Source organism: Hippoglossus hippoglossus, chromosome 7 (assembly GCF_009819705.1).
Source record: "Hippoglossus hippoglossus isolate fHipHip1 chromosome 7, fHipHip1.pri, whole genome shotgun sequence".
Lineage (NCBI taxonomy): Eukaryota > Metazoa > Chordata > Actinopteri > Pleuronectiformes > Pleuronectidae > Hippoglossus > Hippoglossus hippoglossus.
In genome coordinates this window covers 18,363,478-18,387,473 of record NC_047157.1, presented here as the reverse complement: position 1 = coordinate 18,387,473, position 23,996 = coordinate 18,363,478, and the positions used below count along the sequence as shown (strand labels likewise).

The following is a 23,996-nucleotide window of genomic DNA, read 5'->3' as shown; positions in this document are numbered from 1 at the left end:
CTGTTACTCTTCATTATGCCTCATCGGCTGAATCTCTGTCTTGTAGTGTTCCCCAAGGTTCTGTCCTGGGTCAAATGCTGTTTGTATTGTTCTTGCTTCCTCTCAGGTAAATAATAAATAATTTATTGGTGTATACCACCACTGGTATGCAGACTTTATTAAATATTTGTAATATGTAAAGCCTGGAAATATTCCCAAAAAGACATTTCTTCTAAATTGTCTATTATATGGACCATTGGATAGCTGATTACTTTCTACAGCTAAATACAGACAAAAATAAAAACTTGTAAGTCTGCCTCGGCTGGCACGGTCCCAGAGGTGATGGAAAGTCTTGGCCCTTTATCTTCTTCTGTTAAACCTCCCCTCTCTAATCTAGGTATCTCTACAGGCCAGGCTTTGAGACTAGTCCAGCATGTAAACTGTCTGGCTCATGCTGTTGCTACTAGCTGAGGAATGCTGCTAAACTCTTATTGTTTCCATAGCTAGAGATGAAGAGGATTAAACCTGCATTTAATTCCTCCCCCTCTGATGACTGTAATTCACTTTTTGCCTGTCTCAGCAACACATTGCAGAACTGCTTACTAGTGGATCGAAATGCTGCTGCCAAGCTTCTGACCAAGTCACCAGACGGTCTTATGTAACACCAATCCTGGTTTCTTTATACTGGCTTCCAATTCCAAATCAAGTTCAAATATGCTTGTGATTACATTTGGAGGCTTGCAGTGGTAGGCACCTGCCTATCTTAAAGAGCAAAAGCAGCCATTTAATTCCAGTAGGAATTTGAGGTCCTCTGATCAGGGTTTGTTGTTTTTTCCTCACTTTTGCCTCAAGACAGAAGGAGACTGTGACTTGAGGTCACAGCTCCCAAACCTTTAAATTATCTCCCATTGGATTTTCAAATTGTCGATACTGTGGACACTTTTCAAAAGCAGCGTTAGACCCATTTGTTTAGACTTGCTAGCGTTTAATTTGCCCTGTTTTGTTTCCGTCTTAATCAGTTGTATTTTGTTTTTATTTCATTGAGAAGCACTTTATCATGACTCATCTGCTATATACTTACTCACTTACCCAATAAGGAAACAGGTGAAAGCATAATTACGCATAGTGAGTCATAGCTTTCAGGTTTTGCCACTGTTAAAAAGGGTTCTTGATAAAAACTTTAAATTTCAAACATTCAAAACTAACAGAGCTGACAGAATCAGATGCATAAAGTAACGTTGATGAGGAACGAGGAGGATGCAAGTTTTTGAGCTCGCCTGGTTAGTCGAGTTTTTTTCCAGTGGCTCTTGGCTGTTGTACTAAGTGGGCCTGCAGGTGGTGGTGAAGTACCTCCACCATCTTCTGCTGTTTTGGCTCGCAACCCTTTTTCAGTTGTCTGTTGCTTAAGACTTAATTTGCTAACCAAACCCTGGCTCATCCTTTCACAACCCCTGATTTCAAAGAGCGTTTATTACTAAATAAATGCACACTATATAATTACATCTATAATCTTGTCTACTTAACCCTGCAATAATTTGGAACAACTGTTGCACACATAGTCCGGTCGCAACCGCAGCACTTAAAAGTAGTGAGACATTTAGTCGTGGGTACGGTAAGCAGTGATTGATTCCTGCAGTGGCTCCGTCATTCCCCTTCTGCCGGCCCACTTCAGCATGCTTTTTATTTTTGGCAGCTCTCCAGAGCATTCTTGTGTTATTGCAGTCGCTCAGTGCACAGGATTGGTAACACACACACACACACACACACACACACACACACACACACACACACACACACACACACACACACACACACACACACACACACACACACACACACACACACACACACACACACACACACACACACACACACACACACACACACACACACACACACACACAGCCTATTTTCTCCTGCTCGCCCTATTTTCCTATCCCCGCCCCCAGCAGGAGGATGAGGTCTCCTCACAGCTGGAGGTTACTCCTGTTGACTGAACAAATGGGCCAGAGCAGGCAGCTAGTATACCACTGCACTACCACAGTGGCTACATAGTTGAGCAAGGTGCAGAAAAAAATATACACAAACATCTCCCAATGGATTTCTACATGTTTGACACCATCTTGATGTCTTTCTACATGCTGACCTGACTTAAAAGTCCTAAAGACTTCATTTAGACCGATCGAGTTAATCAACTTCTGGCACTTCAAAAGTAGAATGCTCTTCAATCTTTTGCAAAGGCCCGAATTGGTTGATTTAAAATTTTTTTATCTCATGAAAAACTGGGACAAACAGTGCACTTACATTTTAATAATATAGTATAAATATCTGTTACAGTATCTATTCATTCTGTGTTTGCTGCAGGGGTTGTATCTGATTCATAGTACAATTGCTAGATTAAAACCATATTCTTAAAAGGTGGGAAAAGTGTATATATGGTATAGGCTATAAGCCATGTACCGCAGTACTCTGTTGTTTTATACTGCATGTATTAAATAATTGTGTACACATTAATTGAAAAAAAAAGTTTGGTAACTGCAGTTGGTGCAGTTAATATTTCATTAGACCAGGTTTGTTGTGTTAATTCACTGAGGGTTATGTAAACAGCTCAATGTGGAAGTAAGAAAAGATTAATACATTTAAAATTAGCTACAGATTACTTCATGCAACCATGAATCCAGGTCATGACACTAATTGAAAAGCTGTTTATTTGTTTCTTTCGCTGTGCATAAACAAAAGGCGATGACGGGTTTTGACTTGTAGTGTGGGATTTGAATACAAACCGGTTCCTGGTGGGGAGTCCAGAAACATGGGCTGAAATTATGTCTATAGTCAAAAGCAGTAAAAAGTTGTTCCAAATTAGAAAATAACAGTTATAAGAATATCCTCATTTAATCTGGTAGAAACCAATTGAAATAAATCTAGGTTTCTCAACATCAATCATCACTCTAGTCTATTACTAATTATTTCTTTGCAGTTTGAGCCGTTTCGAGCCGTTTCGAGCCAACTCCAAATACAGATCTAGTAGATGGTGTCACATATTTGCAGTTCACCATCTAGCCTCTAATTTTAGAGGCTATAGTCAAGTACTATTTACAAGATGCTGGGAATTATCCCACACTGAATCTGCCTGATCATCATACAGTGGCACTCAGCTTCAGCCACAGCTTTGCTTTGTTACCCAACTCAGCTGCTCCTCTGGGGTTTTATTAGAGAAGCCTTTCTAAAGCAGCTCCAACATGAAGTCAGTTCTGTGCTGATTGTTTGCATTAGCTGCTATGGTCACCCTAAAATGTTGATGTGGATACCTGAGAGTGAGACAGGTGTGTGATAGAAGGTATAGCACCAAGATATCCCCAAACAGTTAGGCTGCATAGAGACTGACAACATAAGTTGATCAAATGTGTAGCTTCCAAGTCATTTTAAAAAGAGACCACTCCATTGGTGGGATGGGGATGACACCATAGAGGGATCAGCTAAAAGACAAAAGTGCAAAAAGTATAACCTGGCACACACTGCATCACAACAGAAGCTGCTATGACACTTTGATAACAATGATAAAACTTCAACATAGACTTGCTGGTCCATATCACATCATCACCACAGCACCTGCAGCTACAAAGCCACACCAGCATAGCCCCAAGGATTTTATTAATTCAATGCGATATTAAGTCAGAGCCATTTCCCCCCAGTGTATTTATTGGGTTTTCAAAAATATATTAAATATGACAAAGAGATAATATTCAATGTCTGAAAGATGATGAGAATCAAAATAAATTATAGATCAAAGCAAAAGTATCTGTCATATGGATTTAGATTATAATTATATTACAGTTTGGTTTCTGGAGTATTCATAGAGTTTCCACACTGGTGCTGAAGAGAGCCCTTCCTCATGACATTCCAATGTACGAGATGGAGGCCAACAGTTCTATGGCCACTATAAAAGCTCATATAAAGCTTCAGGAGACTGAGTTAGCCAAATCGAGTGGATTTTACAACATTCAAGTCTTTTGAGTAGGAAATTCCTTTTATGTTACTCTCCCTCCTCCATGGCTTCAACAAGGAAAAAGACAGTAAATGTCAAGATCCTCTCTTGATATAACTGATCATACCACTGACGCTCATTAGCTTCAACTGAAGTTTAAAATGTATTTTTCCATGGAATGAGGACTGCAGACTTTGTCCTCTTTTTGCCTACATCGAAATCACATTTTAGAGGGTTCCCTTCATAGTGTGTATAGACAGGAGCGAGTAATTACGGCAATCAATAATAAAAAAGAATGTTAATTTTGACCGATTTGAATAAAACTATCATAAACTTATAGCCACAGGCCAAATTGTGTGCATTTAAAATAACTAATTTGGAAGGCCAACGAGGTATTGACAAAGAAAAAAAACATTTTTGATATTATCCTGCAGTATATAAACTATCTGCTACTTCTTAAAGGGCATGGTTGGTCTGCAGTATCCTCATAACGTCAAAGTATTTATAATTATATATTATCATGTAATTCATTTTATGTACAAATGTATGATGTCTATTTGAAAACAGCAGGCTGTCTGCACCTGTCCAGAAGTAAAGTTCAGACAGGCTTTCATTAAACACTTATTTTGGGCAAACATTACAGCAGGTGCTGTCATCACAATCCTTACAATCTCCACCCATCATCCACACAGAGATCAATGTTGCCTTTTGGATTAAGCCTTTCTGGCATCATCACACAAGTTACAGTTTGACCGCCCTCAACCACATGACCAACGTTACCCCGGTAACCGTTTCAATAACAAAGGGAGGCCCAGACCAGGTCAACAAAGACTGGGATTCTCCTGATGGGTGATTAGGTTACATAAATGATTAGTGCCTCAACACAAGTCCTTCAGTCCGCCCCTGAAATGACTGACAACCCTCCACCTTAACACTCAGTTGCACCATCTGTCTCTGGTCAAATATCCAGACTATAGGTGTTGGACGAGGGTCAGCTTACAGTCAGCAGTATAAGACTAAGAATAAGATCTTGTATTTTTGCTGAGTATTTCTACTCATAGACCAAACAGGCTTGAGTTACAGTTGAAGTATCTACATCAGGAAGACGAAGTTAGATTTAGAAAAGCTATAGGATCAACATATGTATATAAAATATGTGTCAAACTCTCATTAAATAGAATCTGAGGTCTAAACATACATAAAATGCAGATATTGTAGCTTTCACAGATCTCATGAATACGTTTGTAAAATAAATACATCAACAAGCAAGTTAACACAGAAATGCCACGGATAAAAATAGATAAAATAAGGCCGCAGTTCCCACCTTGGGGTTGGGCATCAAAGAGGAGTCATGTCAAGAGAATTAACTTGATAGAAACAAATTAAAAATATTTCTTATTTATTAGCATTTGCTACAATTTCAACACTGTTTTACCTTGTGAAATACAATACGATGTTGTTTTCAAAACAGTGGCTATATAATCAACTAAACTGAGAAGGAAGATTAATTAATTAATAGTTCAGCACTTTGCCTGTCCATTTCCACAGAGGTCCAAAGCCTAAACAGTAGAGAACCAATTGAGCAATGTGTCTGCATTGTACCATTTCACATGTAAGAGAATTAAACAGATTGAAAAGGAATTGCCGTGGGTACACAGAGAATACCGTGTACACACCGTCTATTGAATTTTCCATGCTATTGTATGGAGTGGCTATTTCATTAAAAGGGTTGGCCAAATTAATGAATCAACTGTTTATTTATGTGTTAAGCTGGGTTCTACCTAACAATTAGACCCTACCTTTTTATTAAAGTTAGACAAACATGTTCTTAGGGCTTGTCTTTGACTTAGTTGAATTAGGTGGTCAACTCCCTTATGAAGCCATGAACCCAAATTGCTCTATTCTGTGACATAATGCTGTGATGCAAATCTATCCAGTCTGAACAGGAGACTGCCACATAATGTTTGCTTGTATACGCAAGTAAATATTAATGCATCTGCAGCAACAGGTGCAAATAATTTACATAGCATATGTTGTAACCTTTTATAGTACCCAGAACTTCCCTTAAACTTACAGTATGCTTAAAGGTTCAGTGAGTTTGGTGAAAGGGATCTGTTGGCAGAATTTGAATATAAAATAATCCTAGTGTTTTCATTAGTGTGTAATCATCTAAATTGTACAAATTGTTTTTTTCTTTACCCTAGAAAGGGCCCTTTATATCTAAATACTTTATATTCAGGTCCGGAGCGGAGGCCGCCATGTTTTTTACTGTACTCCAAACTAGACAAACTAAATACCTTTTGAGTTCTTATGAAAACTCAAGGCTACCAGAGGTTCTATTTCATGTTTTGAAGGGGAGGGTGAGGTGAGGGGCATTTAGCTGCAACATACAACTTCACCACTAGATGGGACTACATTCTACACACTGAACCTTTAAATGGTTTCCTACATAAGCCAATTGTAAAAATAATAATAAGATTTTAGTGTCTCTATATGTTGCAAACCACAAGGAAGAATGTTTTTACTCACACAATCAAAAGACTTTCATAACCCATGTCCTTTTTAGGGATGAATGTGTCTGTGTATTCAGATAAGCCATATTTGGACTGCGAGTGTGTGCGTGTGTGTGTGTGTGTGTCTGTGTGTGATAGGGGGTAGCTAGTAGGGTAAGGGTATCACATGGTCAATGAAAGGCTTTAAAAGGATTGCTCATGCCACCGACTGACTCACTAGGTGCAATGAACTCCCACTCTATTGATGTTTAACTAAATTCCTTTGTTAATAGAGTATTTAGAGTCACATGTCCCTGGACTGTGCACTCACATTTACAACACTGAGAGGTAACAGACTTCCACAGCAGGCAGATATATACAAGTGTTAATGGTCTAGACGGAAGAAGAAATAACAATTTTGAATTGTTTATTTAACTAATGTGGCATGTGTTGTTCTGACCTATCAGCGGTAAAGAGGAAGAAGAACCTTTTGAAGTTATTTATACTTGATGTGATGACCTGTTTGCAGTGTACAGATGTCCCAGACAAAGAGACACTGAGTGGCTCTGTCCCAAAACGACTGTAATGACTGTTTCCTCTGGGATTTGTTGTCACCCAGATCATCGTGGAAACAAGGATGGCATGTTTCTGTGGTTGCCGTGACAATAAAAAGAAGTCAGTCATGGATGGGAACAAGCCCTTAGGGAACCATGGCAACTGCAGTGAAAATGTCAAACGCCAGACCTTAAGTGCTTCAGCCGAAGGAATTTTGGTGATTGAACTGCTGGTTGTCTAGCTTTCCATGTTTTTACCTCTTTGCTTCGGATATCAACGTTTTGAATTAATTATTACTAAATCAGGTGTTTTAAATGGCTGAGGGGGGGGGAGACTAGTAATAGAGTGGGCCTTGAAGACCAGAGATGGAAGGCTTTAAGAGTTCCAGAGAAGCATGACCGCATTAATAGCCGCATCAGCACAGCAGCACAAGTATTGCCTTAGACACTAACCGGTACTTTCTGTGGCACACCACACTAGTGCAAAAAGACAGATACAGCTATCACCACAGCAAGTGGTGACCAACAAAGCCAGAATTTTTTTTAAACTTTAAAATTGTGAAGAACACATTCCTAAAATGACCTAGATAAACCATAGCAAGTAATGATTTCTTATTTAAAAAGCAGAGAGGAAATGTGGTTTGTTTATCTGATATTTAATCCATCTAGCATTATGAACAAAGTTCAATGTGCAGTAAATTAAACAATACACCTTCCTCCTAAACAAAGTTAATGATTTATCACAATAAGCCAACCAGGGTAAATGGTTCAAGCATCCACACAGCGATGTCACAAACACATGAGAATCTCTAAACCGAGGCTAGCTACATGTGGCTTTTTATTTTCCTTCTAATGCAAAGCACTGAACCGCATAGCACCAAACATAATCTGTCTGATCTTTAAAAGCACCTTCTTACTCGACTGCCTCTCTACTGAGTTTTTATTCAAATCAGGATTCAAATGTACCTGGGGCAAAGCAGCCAGTCAATGTTGAGCTGGACACACAGCATTGCAGGAAGTGGCTGCACAAACAAATAGACAGTGAGGTGGATGGCTCATATATGTTTAAACTCAAACACAGTTTGGTGGCAAAAGTAAAGCACAATGCCATTTGGACTGAGTGATAACACAGAACTCTGCTATAAAAGTAATGTCAAGGTACGGTACGAAAGATAGTCACGCACAAATCAAAAACGGCTTGTCCCCTCCAATTTAATCCCTTGAAGCAGGGTAGGAAATTACCAAACTAAATAATACATCTGAGCTGAAAAAAGTGAGACCAGGCATCACAGGATAACAGGCAATGACCGGATTCTAAATATTTTGTTAGAATAAATGTTTTTTCTTAAATTTATAATACAAGGTAAGAAAGTCAGGGCCAGACAATAAAGTTTATCCTTAGTTATTTTCGAAATGACAGTTTGCTGGCACAGTGAAGCGGACCTGCCTGTACACATTACACCTGCGGATCTACAATTATTTCCTGGCTGTAAGAGCAGGCAGCGTGCTTACGACCAAAGGTATCGGCTATAATTTGCTTCTGAGACGTGTACTTACTGGCAATCTCCACAACAGTTGTGTGAAAATGATGATAAAGCAGATGGGGCATATGTAGGTTTCAATAAACTAAATAGGAGCTGTAAGGTCACGTCTAAGCCACATGTCTAATTAGGAGCTATATGGTTATTATAGCATTTAAGCAAAGGGTTAGCTCCTCAGCTCAACTTGGTACAGTTTGACCATCTATTGACAATACCTTAAAGCTTCTCTACCTCCCTGTTGGACATTTCCATTCCTCACTAGTCGTGTGTATGCATTACTTCAAACTGGGGTGCAACCTGAAAAACAGTCAACTCACTGTTCTGGCTGTTTTAAGATCCCACCTAGAAACAAACTCTGTACATGCCAAGATATATACAGTATTAGCGACTGATATACATTAACACACACACACACACACACACACACACACACACACACACACACACACACACACACACACACACACACACACACACACACACACACACACACACACACACACACACACACACGATCCTATGTTCTCCAGAGACAAAGGGACGCAACCTGGCTCCTTGCTCTCCCCGGACATTAAGGTGTGTGTGTGTTTGCATCGGTGTTCAAACCTATAAATAGAGCCCGTGTCTTCCCTACCTCTCGCTCCAGTGGGATCCTCTCATGTTTTAATTAAATAAACTGCTGCAATCAGGCCCAGCTGTGCCCTGCATCCCCAGCCTGCATCAGTCAGCATCAATGCTCAGGGGCAACACCGAGGCCGGGGGTGTCAGTGCATATGAGTATATGGAGTCAGAAAAATGGAGAGAGGAAAATGGAGGGATAGAGGCAGACATAGAGAGAGAGAGAGAGAAACAGACTATATGCTGTGAAAATGGGGCTTTCTGCACTGGAGCCACCTGGGTATCTTAGGAAGCCCTGCTCAGGTGTTCTGGATGGGTTCCCCGATGTGCAAACCAGCAGATAGAAAGGAGCTCAGCTCATCGCTTTCATCCTTCTCCCTCCATTTCCTGCTCCTCCTCCCCTTGCCCTTTCCTGTTTTTCTATTTACTATCTGTACTCTTAAATATTCTGCTTAACCTTTGCAATGCCCCGCTCTCCTCTCAGAAATCTGCTAACATTCAAGGTGTTGTAAGAGCACAGTTGTGGCCCATACTCCTACACGATGACGAGATGTGCAGTATAAACTAACGCTATACAGGAAGATGGTATAATGTTGTTGCTAAAGTAGACCTATTATGTTAATATAGTTCCAGCTCTTACTTTTATTTTCGGCCTCCACTAGAGTGGCTTTGTATTATTTAAAAGGGCAAAAATAAAGTCCTTATTTATCTCAAACTGCCTGTTATGCCCCTAAGTCGAGTCTCTGACTGAAACGGGAAATACTAGCTCAGGCGTTTTTAAAAGCTGAGGCCTTAAAAGCCCATTTTCTTCTGATTGGCAGAACGTCTAGAAGCCTGCGAGGGGCACCATGCCCTGCACTTGTGAGCAGCCTCCTCAAAGTGTGGAGGTTGTGAAAGCAAACTGTAAAATTAAGTAAGTAACTAACTAAAAGAGAACAAAACTGATTGGAAATGTAAATTTCTCTAATCCATCCTTAGCTGAGCCTGATTCTGATGCAGAATATGACAGTGGACATTATGAACATCTTAAAACAGGACATCTCTGTCAATTCATCAGGCCCATTACCTGCTTATTGTGTCACATACTGATGGATTTAGTCTTTAAATCTGAATTTGTAAAGCTATTTTTCCTAGATATATACGCCTCTGTTAAAAGTTGTACATCTGAGCAATTTGGTGAAATGCCGATTGAAGTATAAAACGTTTATACGTGTCAAATATTTCTCTGAACATGGGATGGTTTTCTTTCTTCAATTGTTCCACAATATTCAGAATTCTGAGAAAAGCACCACAAAGACACTTAATAGGATGTAGGGATTGTTAAGTCGAATGCTAATGCTGCGTTGTGGTTTCAAATGATTTTGTTAACTGGCCCCATTTGCTATCATTTGTCTGTCTGGCAAGACTCAGGCTCACTGGTGAAACTCTGACCACAGGAGATGAAACCTCAGCTAATGTCTACCCGTCAACATCCCTACCAGATAGTAAATCATACCACCTTATGTAAAAAACAAAATTGGAACCGTTTCTTTTAAGCACCATCACCCAACCCCCAAATGATTTCCCTGTTCAGGCCTGCTGCTAAAACTAAGTAACCCGAGTGTAACAGACTAAACTGTAGCTTTTAGCAGCAGTAGTTGAACAGAACAGCCGCCTTGCTCCTGGTTATCATCTATAATTTATGGACTGGTCCTGCTGGTGCTTGTTCTGTTTCTGAACTAACCACCAGTAATCCACATGGCCATTACAGCACTGCAGTAGTCAACACCCAGGAGGATGGATAGTGCCGCTCTTAGTCAGTCACAAGACACCATCAATACCTCAGCTGGAAAAATAGTGAACAAGTGAATAAAGGATTATTTTTAGCCCAGTCACTCAGCTACTTATTTGTTCATTTGTTTCACATTTAGGGGAATCATTGTTCCCCGTTATTGGGACTCGCGCTGGCTATTCCTGTCAGTAACATTCCTGTCAGTAATTCCATATGAGAATTGATACAATTATTGATCGGGGTGTCCAGAGCAGGTAAAAAGCGTGAATGAATCAATACCCATTTTGATGAGTAAGAGGGACGAGCTCTCTCTTTAATGTTTTAGAAAGGCTGCACTTGTGACATAAAACACTATTTCACTCGCACAGACACCATCTGTTTCAACAATGACAGGCTCTCATTATTGGCTGACTACTATACTGATTGTAAACATGTTGGAAATTAAAATGTTTCTGTCTTGCTTCTGACAACTTGGGGCTATTAGTGTATTTGCCTCACACTTGATCCATGCTCTCTTGAAATGCATGTTGTTAGGGGGGGGGGGGGGATAGCAGATAAGGTTTAAAGCATGCTGCAAGGAAGCCCGACCTCGACAAGCCTGTCTCTTCAGCCAGCACAACAGGATACCCAACGAAGGTGATGAAGCAGTAAGCCAGTGTTTCCTCAAACATGTATTTGTGAACTTCCCTCTTCATTACCCCTATATATATATATATATATATATATATATATATAAGTATGTAGTCAACTGTCTTATTACGTTTAGACATTGATCAATATTCTCTAATCCAGCCAGTGGAAAGTCAATGCATATCTGGTTGGCACAGAGTCAAGGACAGAACCTGACGAAAGTCCAAGTTTTACAATCGTCATTAGAGCTATTCCTGGAGATAAGCTCTTCCTGTTTTGCTACAATAAAGAAGCAGACGTTTGGGCACCACATGGGAGATAATGGTCCACACAACATGAATTATTGCCCTCATGTGTCCAGGCTGATACAGGAAGAGTGGACCAGGGCCTGAGCTGGAAGGCATCCAAGAGAGGGTAGGGTGAGATACTCCAGAAGGCTGAGGTCCCCCCCCCCACACACACACACACACACACACAATGAGCGACAGGAGAAAGGGGAGGGAGGAGATGAGCCACATTGATGAATTATTGATAGGTGGGATTCAGTACATGATATTACGCAAATGCATGCGACTTACAGGCAGCAGATGGTGCAAGGAATGATTTGTCATCTCTCTGCTCAGGTTTCAATACAACCCGCACTGAATGCTTACGAATCCATGAGTCATAACGTGACCTCTGACAGAACAGAAACACAGTCACACAGACAGGGTGAGGCATGTGGCATGCACATGGGTCGGCTTGGCTAACGATGAGCCCCCCAATCGAATCCAATATAGCGTATGTCCTCCTTCCCCGTGGCCTCAGCTATATGCTTTATAATCATAGCTCTCAGGCCTGCTAACATCAGTGTGATTACAGTCGCCATGATGCTCATTAGAGTCCCTATTATTAGCATGGTCAGGTACATGGATATCACAGGACTGAGCTCCAGCATCCAGCTCGGTCGCATCATCGATTGGGGGGGGGCGATCGGGGCTCAGGAGAGGCGCATGGCCCCCTCGCTCGGGCGGCACCCCCGAGCCGATCTGTCACACATGATCTAACGGGCCATACAAACAGCCTTACACCGCCCAAACCTCCGAGCATTTCAAACAACACCAGCGCATTTTGATGGGGGGGGGGGGGTTGGGGGACTCACCGATTCCGGGGGCGGAGTAGATGAAGTACAATGCGGTGGTGGACAGCGAAAAGAGGAATATGAGCCCAAATGACCTTCTCCGGAACCGCAGATGTGTCGGCATCATACAGGCAAGCAGCGGCCAACACACGGGCACGTTTTTTTTGCGTTATCAGCGGCGACGATGGAGCGGTTGTGTCCAGATGTCGCGGGTGTGGGGCCGGCGGTGTGCGGACGCTCCCGGTTGAATGAGCTGAGTGGAGGCGGTCGGTCTGCGGCAGCCGAGAGGAAACCAGGCGACGAGGAAGTTCGTGTATTTCCGCGACAGGTCGAGGGGAAGAGCACCTCCAGTCTTCAATCAAGACGACGCAGAATCCATTTCCGAGAGGAAGGCTTCGGCTGTGGCTCGGCGTACGTCCGGTGTGGAGACGGCGGGCGGTGACAGCAGCGCGGGCGGAACCTGGCCTGGTGTTTTTTTTTTTTTTTTTTTTTTTGTTGTCTTTTCGTCAGTGAGACACCATCAGTTAGCTCACACACTACGTCGCTGTCGGGTGCTCGGCCGCTCCGGCTGTTTGCCTGCCTGCCTTTCAGCCCTATGAATGGAACTGCCCCTCCGCAAAATGAGCAATACCTCGAGTGGGCGTCAACGGTATTCACCAAAGAAAAAAAAGAACGTACGCGCTCGCAACAGCGTAACCTGGCGACCGAGGTTTCGTAGCAACGCAGTCAGAGTGACAACCCTTCGCCGTAACGTCGTTGCGTGCAAAAACATTTACGACGAAAGACGATTATAGACTAGCTGAGTGACCTGCAGTTCTAATACATATTAATGAGGACATGTAAAGAAAAGAGCGTGCATTCTGGGTTAGTAAGGCCAGTCCAAGTGCATTCTCTGAACCCTCCTTTGAGGAAAAGGCTCCTTTGATGACAGAAAATTAATCTTATATGTGACAAGTCAACTTTAAGACTGAAATGATAACGACCAGCCATACTAACACTATGGATAAAGAGAATCAAAAGCATATTTTCAAATGCATATCAATATCATATTTTGAGTTATATTTCGTTGATCTAGCTATGGTGAGCTAGCCAGAAAATAAGCTAGCTAGCTTACAGCTAGTAAGAATTGTACATATTTCTCTTTCTCACTAGTAATGGATTGTAAAATAAGACTTACATGCATCAGATGTGCAGAAGCAGCTGTGTGAAATGTATGGCAGGTGTTCCGTAGTGAATGCATACTGTATGGGTTATTTTTGACCCATGTGTCTAAGATTTATGTAGAAGTACACAATGTAAGTTTGTTTATGAAGTAAGAAAGGAAAAAGGAAAATAAAGATTTTTTGTATCAAAAACAAGATACAAGATGATAAAATACATTTATTTCAAAAGAAGGAAAAGCTGCAAAAATATAGAAAATAAAATCTGAGCCGGGTCACTTTTGGTGAGGTTAGGTTAATAGTGATGCTAATTAGCCTGATCTGTTTTCTATAATTACATAATCAATTGATTAATGCTCCAATATTTATAAGATTACTACAAGTAATTGTGCCACCGTGTGCCTTATATCTGCATACTATGTCGTACCGTCTACCATGTTCTTAGTACTTATTTTGTTGTGTACTTATATGTTCTGTCTATTTATATGTTTACACCGCGGATCAGAGAGAAACAGCATTTCAATCTATGTCCTGTACATATATGGCCGAATTGACTTTGATTTGAGTTTTACCACATAAATTAGACACAAGGCCTAATAGGAATGGCCTGAAATTCCCTAGCTCAGAGGCCCTTTAATACAGACATAAGTGACATGTGTTAGTAATGGAGGCTCAATATGTATTCATGTCATGATAAGAGGATTAAGGTTTTAAAATGATCTGTTCTACTTTTTGGCAAAAGCCTTAAAACCTGTACCTCTCCACTTCACAGTTTGTTTAGATTCTGCTGTCTCAGGTCTAATTAGTGGCTAATTAAAAAAATATATTTCAAAACCAACTAATTATTTTTCAATATTTACACTGAAACTGTATTCAGGTTTAGATCTAAATATCAGCGGTCATTACATTGAGTGTTTAATGACACTCTTGAAACTTTTATAGATTTGTTTGTGGCCTTAGGAAACTATAGTGTTATGGTGGTTTCTACCCACCCTAAATATTCATTATTATTATAAAAATATGAATATAATTTATACGGGGTCATAATTATTATTTGTTTTCATTTAATTGACAATATTCCTATTTAATATAATTTTTAATTCGCGTCCAACAAAAATGTGACTCCTTAAAAGGTGACGTGTAGTTTTCATACATCTGCAGGGGATTTGCAGTTCGTGCAGGCTGCGATAAAACTACAACATCCATGAAACAGCGGGCGAAAGGCTGACTACACACTGCAGGGACTGATGGGAAATTGAGTACGGGAATTATTGTGAATATTAACATTTTATCTGAACAGTTAAACATTTACATTTTAAGCGCTGCAACTATAAGAAATACATTTTAAACCATATAGCTGCAACAAAAAAAAAAAAATGCGTGTGTTTGTTTCTGCGCTGCTCCTCGATACTGGACACGCTGCGTAAAAACTACAACTCCCTGCGCCACTTTCACCAGGAAGTGGGGCGGTGATGTCGACAGATCCACGGAGACGTCGACATGAAACTGTCAGTGACATTTTACAACAAAACGCTGCGGGTCTGTGCTACGAACGGACTGTTTTGAGGATGAGTGGCGTCGGCCATAGAGTGTTGTTGCTGTCCGTGGTGTTGTTGCTCGTGAACCCGTGCGAACCAGTGCGAGCCGAGAGAGGGCACCCTCCGGACCTGCACCAGAGAGATGTCGACGGAGCAGACGTGAAACAAGTTACCGCAGAAAACCGAGAAACACCTGTGAAACACGAGCAAAAAGATGGGGTCGATTCAAACGTCCCGAAAGAGGACGGACACTCTGTCAGGTCTGACACAGCTAACACTAATAGCACTGTGAAGCTAGTTAGCTAATAGCTTCTTTAGTATTTCCCATGTACTGCAGTCCAATCACAAACCTGCTTGTTATCAGCTGACATTCACTGCATATTTCCATTTGATGTAGCTAAATAAACATTGTACATATTTATCCTAACACGTACTATAGCAAAAACTGCAATACTTGATATATGAATCAACTACAATTCAATATTCCCGTCATGTAAACCTGCCAGAATCTTGCAACACATTAAATGTACCTCTGTAAAATTTGAATAGCCCGAGATTGGAAAATCATATAAATATGTACAAACCGCCTCACAAGTATAATATGCAAATTTAAACCCGCATGAACGAAGCCTGAAAATAATCTGCTCATGTCAGTTTTTATAGTGTTTGTGTGATTGGAGTCATGAATACATTGGCTGTAACCCATGCAAAGGATGTGGATTTTATGCATCACAAGCGTCATCACCTTGCAGGAAGCAATTCAAAGTTGTGATTACAAACACAATACCTTCACATAGCTGCCTCTGACACCTATCTTTCTATGCACACTTTTCCAAGTCTCCCTCATTTTAGTCGGCTGTTACACCACATCCATCCATTATCCAGATAGCCTATCCTGTAAGAGTTATAAGAGCCAAAACCCAGCTGACATGGGGCGAGAGGCGGGGGAAAACCCAGGACAGATTGTCAGGGTATCCCGGGGCTAACATATAGAGACAACTAACTATTCCCTCTCTCATTCCCTCTCACGCAGGTCTAATGGCACTGACAACTACGGCAATGAGACCCTCCACACTGCCACAACTACTGTCAAGCCGAGCACCCCAGCTCCTCCAACCCCCAAACCCATTCTGCCTGTGCAGACGGGGGTCAAGGCCCAAGAAGAAGAGCAGTCCAGTGGGTTGACCATATTCTTCAGCCTGCTGGTTATTGGTAGGTAGACTCTCTGTTACAGTGTTGCTGAATATCTACCCGACTCTTTTTTTTTTGGGTTCTGCTTCAATCTGTTATGCTCAATAAAAATGTGGTTTACACAAAATGCATTACTTAGACCTCATGCAAACGATAATAGAAGGCAAATGTACAGCCATTTGAGTGTTTAACTAAATTAAGTGTGGATGATCCATGATGAAGGAAGTAGACAAAGAAGAGGATGTGGTTGAACATTAGCATGTGTGAGGTCAAGAAATGCTTCTTCAGGCACAAACAGTGTCCATTAGGCAAGTTAGTTCACTGCAGGTTAAGTCAAATGCTTACCACTGTGGGGGTTTATAGAAAGGAAGTGGCATAAATCATGCATAGGGTTACTAACTAACTCTATACATAAATCATGCCTATTGTTCCCAACTAAACGACCATGGTATTTTCTCTTGGACCAAATAGCTCATCATGACAAACATTTGATTGATTTTGAGAAGCACAACATGCTAGAAATACAAAAAAAATCTGTCTTTTATACCAACTCATTAGTGGATTGCCTGATAAACTGTTTCAGAGAACAATCTAGAAAGTCCTAAATAGCACTTCCTGTGATGTTTTATTTCCCCCTTTGACTGTAAATGCTTTTCTTGATGGACTGACCTATGCAACCTCTCGTGTTGCCAACGCAGTGTCTTATGATTATCTAATTTGCAGCTCTGCATTTTTTACCATATGTATGTATTGCCTTTCACTTAATTACTTCATTGTGGCCTTGGGGTTTGTCATCATAATTATGCTAATATGCATAAACCGTGATTTAGCACATTGATAAACAATGGTTGCCTTTGCTACTGTCAGAAGTGAATTTAATTTGTTATATTGGGGGCAATTTTCTTTCAATGCACCGTTTCCCAAGTTAAATTTGTGTCAAACCACTGCATTGTAGTCCTTATGTCAAGCAAGTAGATTTGTATTTTTTCAAAGACATCCTTGCCCAGATCTTAACACTAGATGATGTGGTGACTACTTGGGCTGATCTGAGTTGCTGTGACATGTGGCAGTGCAGACATGGATGTATTTGTCCCAAATATTCATTCGCGTGTTTTTTGCTCTCCCCAGGTATCTGCATCATATTGGTGCACCTGCTTATCAAGTTCAAGTTGAATATTCTTCCAGAGAGTGTGGCTGTTGTGTCCCTGGGTGAGTACGTCTTACATAAGCATCACTCTGTGCAGGCTGGATCTAGGAGTGTAAAATGTTTCTGTACTTAAGAGTTCTCTAGGAAAGTATGTTTTTTTTTTTAATACTGAAATTATTTGGTAGTTTGCCAAAAAACCCTTGCTTTTTAAGAGCCTGTGTAAATTATGAAGTAAATGCCATAGTGTTGCCATGATTTAAATCTGGTACTCTATCCATCCTTTCTGAACCATACTGTATGTCATAGTTGATTCCTAACATTACTGACTGTTTGTGTTCATCTTCTAAAGTTTTGTAAGGCTATAGTAGAAAAATAATTTAAATCTAAATCAAATGTGTATTTTAGAACGAGAATGGATTTAGGAAGTATTCAGAGAAACAGAGATAAAGTTTTGTTTTTTTGTGACGTCACATGAGGATAATTCTACTTCCTCTAAACCCCTCCATTGTCTCCCCTTTCACATGTTTGTGCAGTTACACTCTCTCAAACTCAGTGACACACATCTGTCTTGACCCTGAAGTTCTTTTCCTCTCTCATGCCCGGCATGCTGCACACGAGACGGCGCTCCTCTCAGTGTTTGGCGCAGGGGACTCTGCTGTAGAGAGATAACACTCTGCTTACAAATCAGGAGGGACTACTTTTCCTTCCTCGTAACTTCCTCTTTCTCATCTAGTCATTGTCAGTGTCTTCCCCTGCGCTAGCTCGTTCCATCTCCTGTAAATCTGGGTCTTACACAGAGCTTTGATGCTTGTACTTAATTTCTTTTCCAATCTTATCTCTCTCTTTTTCTCTGCCCTTTACACATCTTTGTGTTTCTCTCACCCTTTTAATTAATGTTCTGCGGGGCCATGTAAGAGGAGAGCTGAAGGCCCAAGGGGACTCTCTCAAAGACAAAAACTAAGACTATAGCCCTTTTATACCCTTTGTATCTAATTTATCCCCGAACTATGGTGGTCATTTGCCAGCCATCCATTTGTTTTAACCACTAAAATAGCACTTTCCCTCAGGTTTGCACTCTATCTGTGTTCTGTTTTTATTGAAATGTCCATATGAAGTAGTATATTATTTAAACAGTGATATTGTTTTTCATGTCTTTTGTTCTTTCCAGGGATTTTAATGGGAGGCTTCATCAAGCTTATTGAGTTCCAGGAGCTAGCCAACTGGAAGGTACAGTGTTTGACAAGTCGGCACAGCTTCTCTTCTTCTATCCACTCTGCAATGGCTGCATTACACAATAAATGACCGATATCGCAATGAATGGTGCTTAGTTTGGTTTGATTCATTTAGCATTGAGTCAAAAAACCACAGTCCTCCATACACGAACATGAACAGCAGACACACAGCCCCTTTAAACTTTTGGCAATACCAAGGCATGTGGGTTTAAAATCGATACAACAATTACGAACAACTGTTGTGCTGAGCAACAGACATCGAACAAGAAACTTTGTGAAAGCTGTGAAGAAAAACATTAAATCACCGTCTTCCACAGAGGAGTGGTCAAGGTATCACAGTCCACTGTTCAAAGACTTTGAGAGCAGAGCTCATACCACCAAGATGCAAACCACCATAAGAATCAAAAGGCCAAATCGTAATTTGCTAAGACGTATTGAGATGAGCCACAAAAGTTGTGGAATAATGTTTTATGAATCGTATATTTACCTCTACAAAGTAATAGAAAGGCCAAAGTGTGGGGAACAGATTTGCTCACGAGCCAGAAAAAAACAATCTCCTCTGTGAAGCACGATCGAGGTGGTATCATGGCTTATGCCTGCATGGCTGCTTCTGGGACACTGATTGGCTCACTAATCTTTATTGATAATGTAACTCATGATGGTAGTACAGAATTCTGATTGACATTTTGTCACCAAATTAGAGCGAGGTGAAGCCAAACTCATCAGGAGAAACTTCATCAGCCAGCAAGACTGAGACTCAAAACACAACAAAGGCTTATATCTGGGGGAAATTGAAGGTTTTAGACTTGCCAAGTCAATCACCAGACCTTAATCAAAGAGCATAGCATCCCCCTTCCTAGGAAGAGATTCCTCTTGAAAAAAATACCAAAATAAAACAGGAAACCAAAGTCTGCGGTAAAAGGATGCTTAAGTGTGATAAGTGACGAATGCCACAGTTTGAGGATGTCAGTGGTTTTCAGGCTTGATGCTGTTCTTTCAAGCAAGGGTTGTGCAACCGAATCTTGCTAATTTAAGACCATTTGTTCCTTTATTTTTGCCCACTGAAAATCGAGTGGTCTGGTTGATAAATAGGTGTCGTGTCCTAAATTCTGTTCCACATTTAGATAGAAATAAAAGCTGAAAATCTGAAATCTTTTCACATATTCATTTGATCTTAAGCCTACATGTGTTCAGTGTACAACACAAATCAAACGGATTGCTAGCTTGCAGCAGGTATTGGATGTAGTTGTCCTATTCGATGGAAATAATCAATGGCTGAAATTTGAGTAATGCCACACTTCCTCCACGGTTGCGAAAATTGGAGTTTTTGGTCTTTAGAAAGAAAACAAAAGTGATGGTGTGAGTACTGCAGCTGATGTTAGCAAGCCTACAGATGTCTAAACATAATTTTATCAGCACGGCCGGAGAAATTCAAATGGTTAATTTGGAGGTATTAATATTAAAATTGGCTGTGACAAAAGTCTCGCATTCACTTTGCTGTAGATAGTAGATCTTATTCTGAATAAGCCATTTAATTATTGAACAACAAGGTTTGCATGGGGTCATACAAACATTTAAAGAGACTAAAATTCAGTTATCTGAATTTTAGACCTTACAAATTCTTAATTACGTAAAAATATTATGTGCTTGGTCTTAGTCTACCCAACTAAATATATTTAGTTTAATGCTTTCAAATTAGTTGTTTTCTTTTTTACATGGGCTGTTTCTCCGACATGCATTGTTTGTCATGCCTCCGTGTGTCTATTCAACGATAAAGATATACAGATATGTAATAAAACTACAATCACCAACGTGGAACTCATAACTACACTCGTCTCAGCTGTGGGAATGCCTACAGCCTGTGCATGCATTTTATGAGATAATGCAGCTTTTTGGGGGGATATTCTCTACTATTTTCACTTATATGGTAGTTTTAAGTAATTTGGGGACATTTCTTCATATCTGTCATACTTGAAATGGGTCTTAAACTCCATTCATTGTTGTCTAAAAAGTTCAACTAGACAAAAAGAGTATTCTTGTTATTAAGTGTAAGTTAGTTGTCAGGGAGAAAGCGCTCATGACCCTGAAACTGACACAGCTGAATGAAATTCAACCATCATGCATTAAATTTTTTTTTTACAATTTCCTGTGACATGTTAACATGTCTGGTGTGAAAAAGGTTCATGATAAATACACTGCATTTATATAGCACCTTTCCAGTCTCAACAACCAGTCAAAGCCCTTTGTGTTAAGTTCACACATGCACATCCATACAGGGCCTATTTTATACATATTGCTTTTCTAACACAAATGCTGAAGTGTTGGTTTGTTGAAAACAGGCTTTCCCTAGTTCTTGAATGATGCAATTCATCCCACTGCACCTTCACCAGGAAATCCCCCACCCACCGAAACCCAGTAAACGTGATGTTCCTGTGCTGCACTATTTCATCTCTGGTTCTGTGCCTGTCTGTTTTCTTCAGTCATTCATTTCCTGCTCGCTTATTTTGCTACAAATCCCATCTCTTTATCTCCCCCCGTTACCTATCCATAATGGCATCCGCTATTCTTCGCTGGGTATCTTCCCCTGCCTGTCCCTGTGAGCCCTCCTTTATTTCTTCCTGGATCTCATCCTTTAATTAACATTCCTTGTTCTCTGCCATTGAGTGAGAGAACAAATGAACAAGAGAGGTAGAAAGAGGGGTGTGTAGAGTGAGGGGGAGGGAGGAAAACAGGACAGGTTGTGTTAGTGTTTCTTGCACACAGGGGCCCATTGTTTTTTATTCTGGGGGCCCCAGGGTGTTGCTGAGTCATCGGCACTAGTAACCAGAGCCCCTGGAGCCCCTTTCCCCTGTTTGCCCCTGTCCTGTGAATTTTTAAACCGATATCTCTGTTTTTGTGTTTAACTTTGAGTAAGCATACCTGCTCATCCGGTAACACGGCTTCATGATCTATGATCTCTGTACAGCTTCATAAAAAAAACTGTCTGAGTAGAGCGTTATGAGGTTACACTGTGATATCCAGTAGCTTCTTTGCAGGAACATGGAAATGCTAAGTGGTTAACAGGCTGGTGGAGACCCAGGCCATGATGCAAATCTATTATGTCTGACCTATTTGTGTTTGAGAGAGCCCCTTAGAGGAGGGTGCGCCATGTAACCTGTAAGTGACTAACACAGCCAGTGGCAAAACTGTGATTCTATCAGCATCACTTTTTTCACTTGCACCTCTTTTGAAATTGTGTCTACAGTGCACTTATTTATCGGCTATTGACAATATTCGCTGCAACTTGAAGTCACCACTAGCATCTCGGAACAACATAAAAAAGTTATTTGCTGGCTACCGAGATGTAATTTTTACATCCCTGCCAATCAGAGCTAGTGCCTTTACACAGTATAAACATGGGATGGGCCAGCGGTTTTACAGGGAGGGAAACCCATGCACTGACATGAACTCGCCCGGCCACTATAACAAACAGCGCTGACTCTGGGATAACAAGACACACACAGAGGGAGTGTGACTTCACTACCTGCTCAGAAAATATTTGGCCTTATTAATGTTTAAAATCTCATATGGAACCTTTAAAGGTTCACCATCACAGAAGGAATACATCCACTGGCAACCCTTTTTATGCATCATCAATCAATCTATATATATATACGCACACGCACAAGCTACCTGGATTTTTTAATTTATTTAAATAATTTTTTTTATTCATTTGTGTTAAGGGGCCAAATTCATTCTGCTTTTATTGGGGAAGGGGAGTTATAGCTCAAGTGAAGCCAATGGTGTGGCCATCAAAGCTTTTTTTTTCCTTCTGTCCTTTGCTTCAAGAAGCTGGTGCGACATCTAGTGGCAGTGAAGTGTGTGTGTGTGTGTGTGTGTGTGTGTGTGTGTGTGTGTGTGTGTGTGTGTGTGTGTGTGTGTGTGTGTGTGTGTGTGTGTGTGTGTGTGTGTGTGTGTGTGTGTGTGTGTGTGTGTGTGTGTGTGTGTGTGTGAGACCTTCAAGGCGTGTGACATCTCCAGTCAGTAGCACGTTTCGAAAGCTGGCCTACTTGGCTAATCTAGCAAGCCTCCAGGATTTCCTCACAAACCACCAAGGGTGTGCAAACCCCGTAGGCGGCAGCATCCTGTCACCACCAATCTGCTTTCTTTTCCTCCTCCTCCTCCGACCAACCTCTCTATTTTCAGTCCCCTTCGTACAATTCAGCGTGTGAAAAGAAGCTCTTTTCCCGCATGTGCGTTTCTGGTACTATTCACTGCTTTGCCTTTTCTCTCATCTGCCCATCTCTCCCCTGTGCTCTGACACAGATTGAGGAAGAAATAGCATGCTAGTACAAAGCAACTCGCTAGCAGCAATTTGTCTCTGCAGGCAAAGCACAGAGAGAGATGCATAGGTGACTATATTTGCATCTCCAGTGTGCTTCAGATAATACTTTGGTTTGCTTCCTGTTTTAGCATTCTAGCATGCGTTGTTTAATCTAGGCTCTTCATTTTTCCTCAGTGACTGCAGTGGTGTGTTTTAAGCCCCAAAGGGCAGCACATACTTTTAATAGATATCTCCCATGCCGCAGAGAGAGACACACAAGGAGAGCAGTTTTAATTGTGGTTTCAGGGGCCTTTTTCCCATGTGGTGATGTCACAGTGTGTCAAAGCTGATCCTTCAGGGAGCCTGTACTCTGAATGAAGGTCTCTCCGTCGCTCCTGCTCATATTTTTCTGTTATCGCTCGACCCTCTTTTAACTGTGTTCTCTTCATCTTTGGCATTCATCTTTTCTCATTTACTTCAATCTCTGTCTCAGCACTTCCCCAGAGTACGCCCCTCCTCTGCTCTCTGGATTCATTTCATCTTTCCTTCTTTTACAACACGTTTTATTTCTCTGCTGTCTTTCAGCATCCATGTTCCTGAAATCTTACCCCTCCATAGGTCCACAACTTTCCCTCGTGGTTTCAGGAGGTCAATGTGGCGATTTCTTACCTACTGAATAATTAGTCAATCAACAGAGATCAACAAGAGTTTTTATAAATATATTAAATAATTGTT

At 40.9% G+C, this 23,996-nt stretch overlaps 2 protein-coding genes across 3 annotated transcripts in view; one reads left to right on the top strand and one right to left on the bottom strand.

The window, feature by feature from the left end:
* Nucleotides 1-13,603, bottom strand: part of b4galt5 (UDP-Gal:betaGlcNAc beta 1,4- galactosyltransferase, polypeptide 5) — a 30,606-nt gene extending 17,003 nt beyond the window's left edge. The window contains exon 1 of the mRNA XM_034591368.1: nucleotides 12,712-13,603. Within this exon, the coding sequence (XP_034447259.1) occupies nucleotides 12,712-12,817 (106 nt within the window). The 5' untranslated portion in view covers nucleotides 12,818-13,603. The remainder of the gene's footprint in view (nucleotides 1-12,711) is intronic.
* A 1,355-nt stretch (nucleotides 13,604-14,958) lies between these two features.
* The window catches only part of slc9a8 (solute carrier family 9 member 8), a 36,693-nt gene continuing 27,655 nt past the window's right edge, over nucleotides 14,959-23,996 (top strand). Inside the window, exons 1-4 of one of the 2 annotated variants that reach the window (XR_004614502.1) lie at nucleotides 14,959-15,648; nucleotides 16,422-16,600; nucleotides 17,708-17,788; nucleotides 18,895-18,953. Coding sequence is in view for 1 of the 2 variants with exons in the window: in XM_034591367.1 (XP_034447258.1) it covers nucleotides 15,323-15,648; nucleotides 16,422-16,600; nucleotides 17,708-17,788; nucleotides 18,895-18,953 (645 nt within the window). In the remaining variant the exon portion in view is untranslated. The remainder of the gene's footprint in view (nucleotides 15,649-16,421; nucleotides 16,601-17,707; nucleotides 17,789-18,894; nucleotides 18,954-23,996) is intronic. The other variant, XM_034591367.1, reaches the window with a different exon arrangement.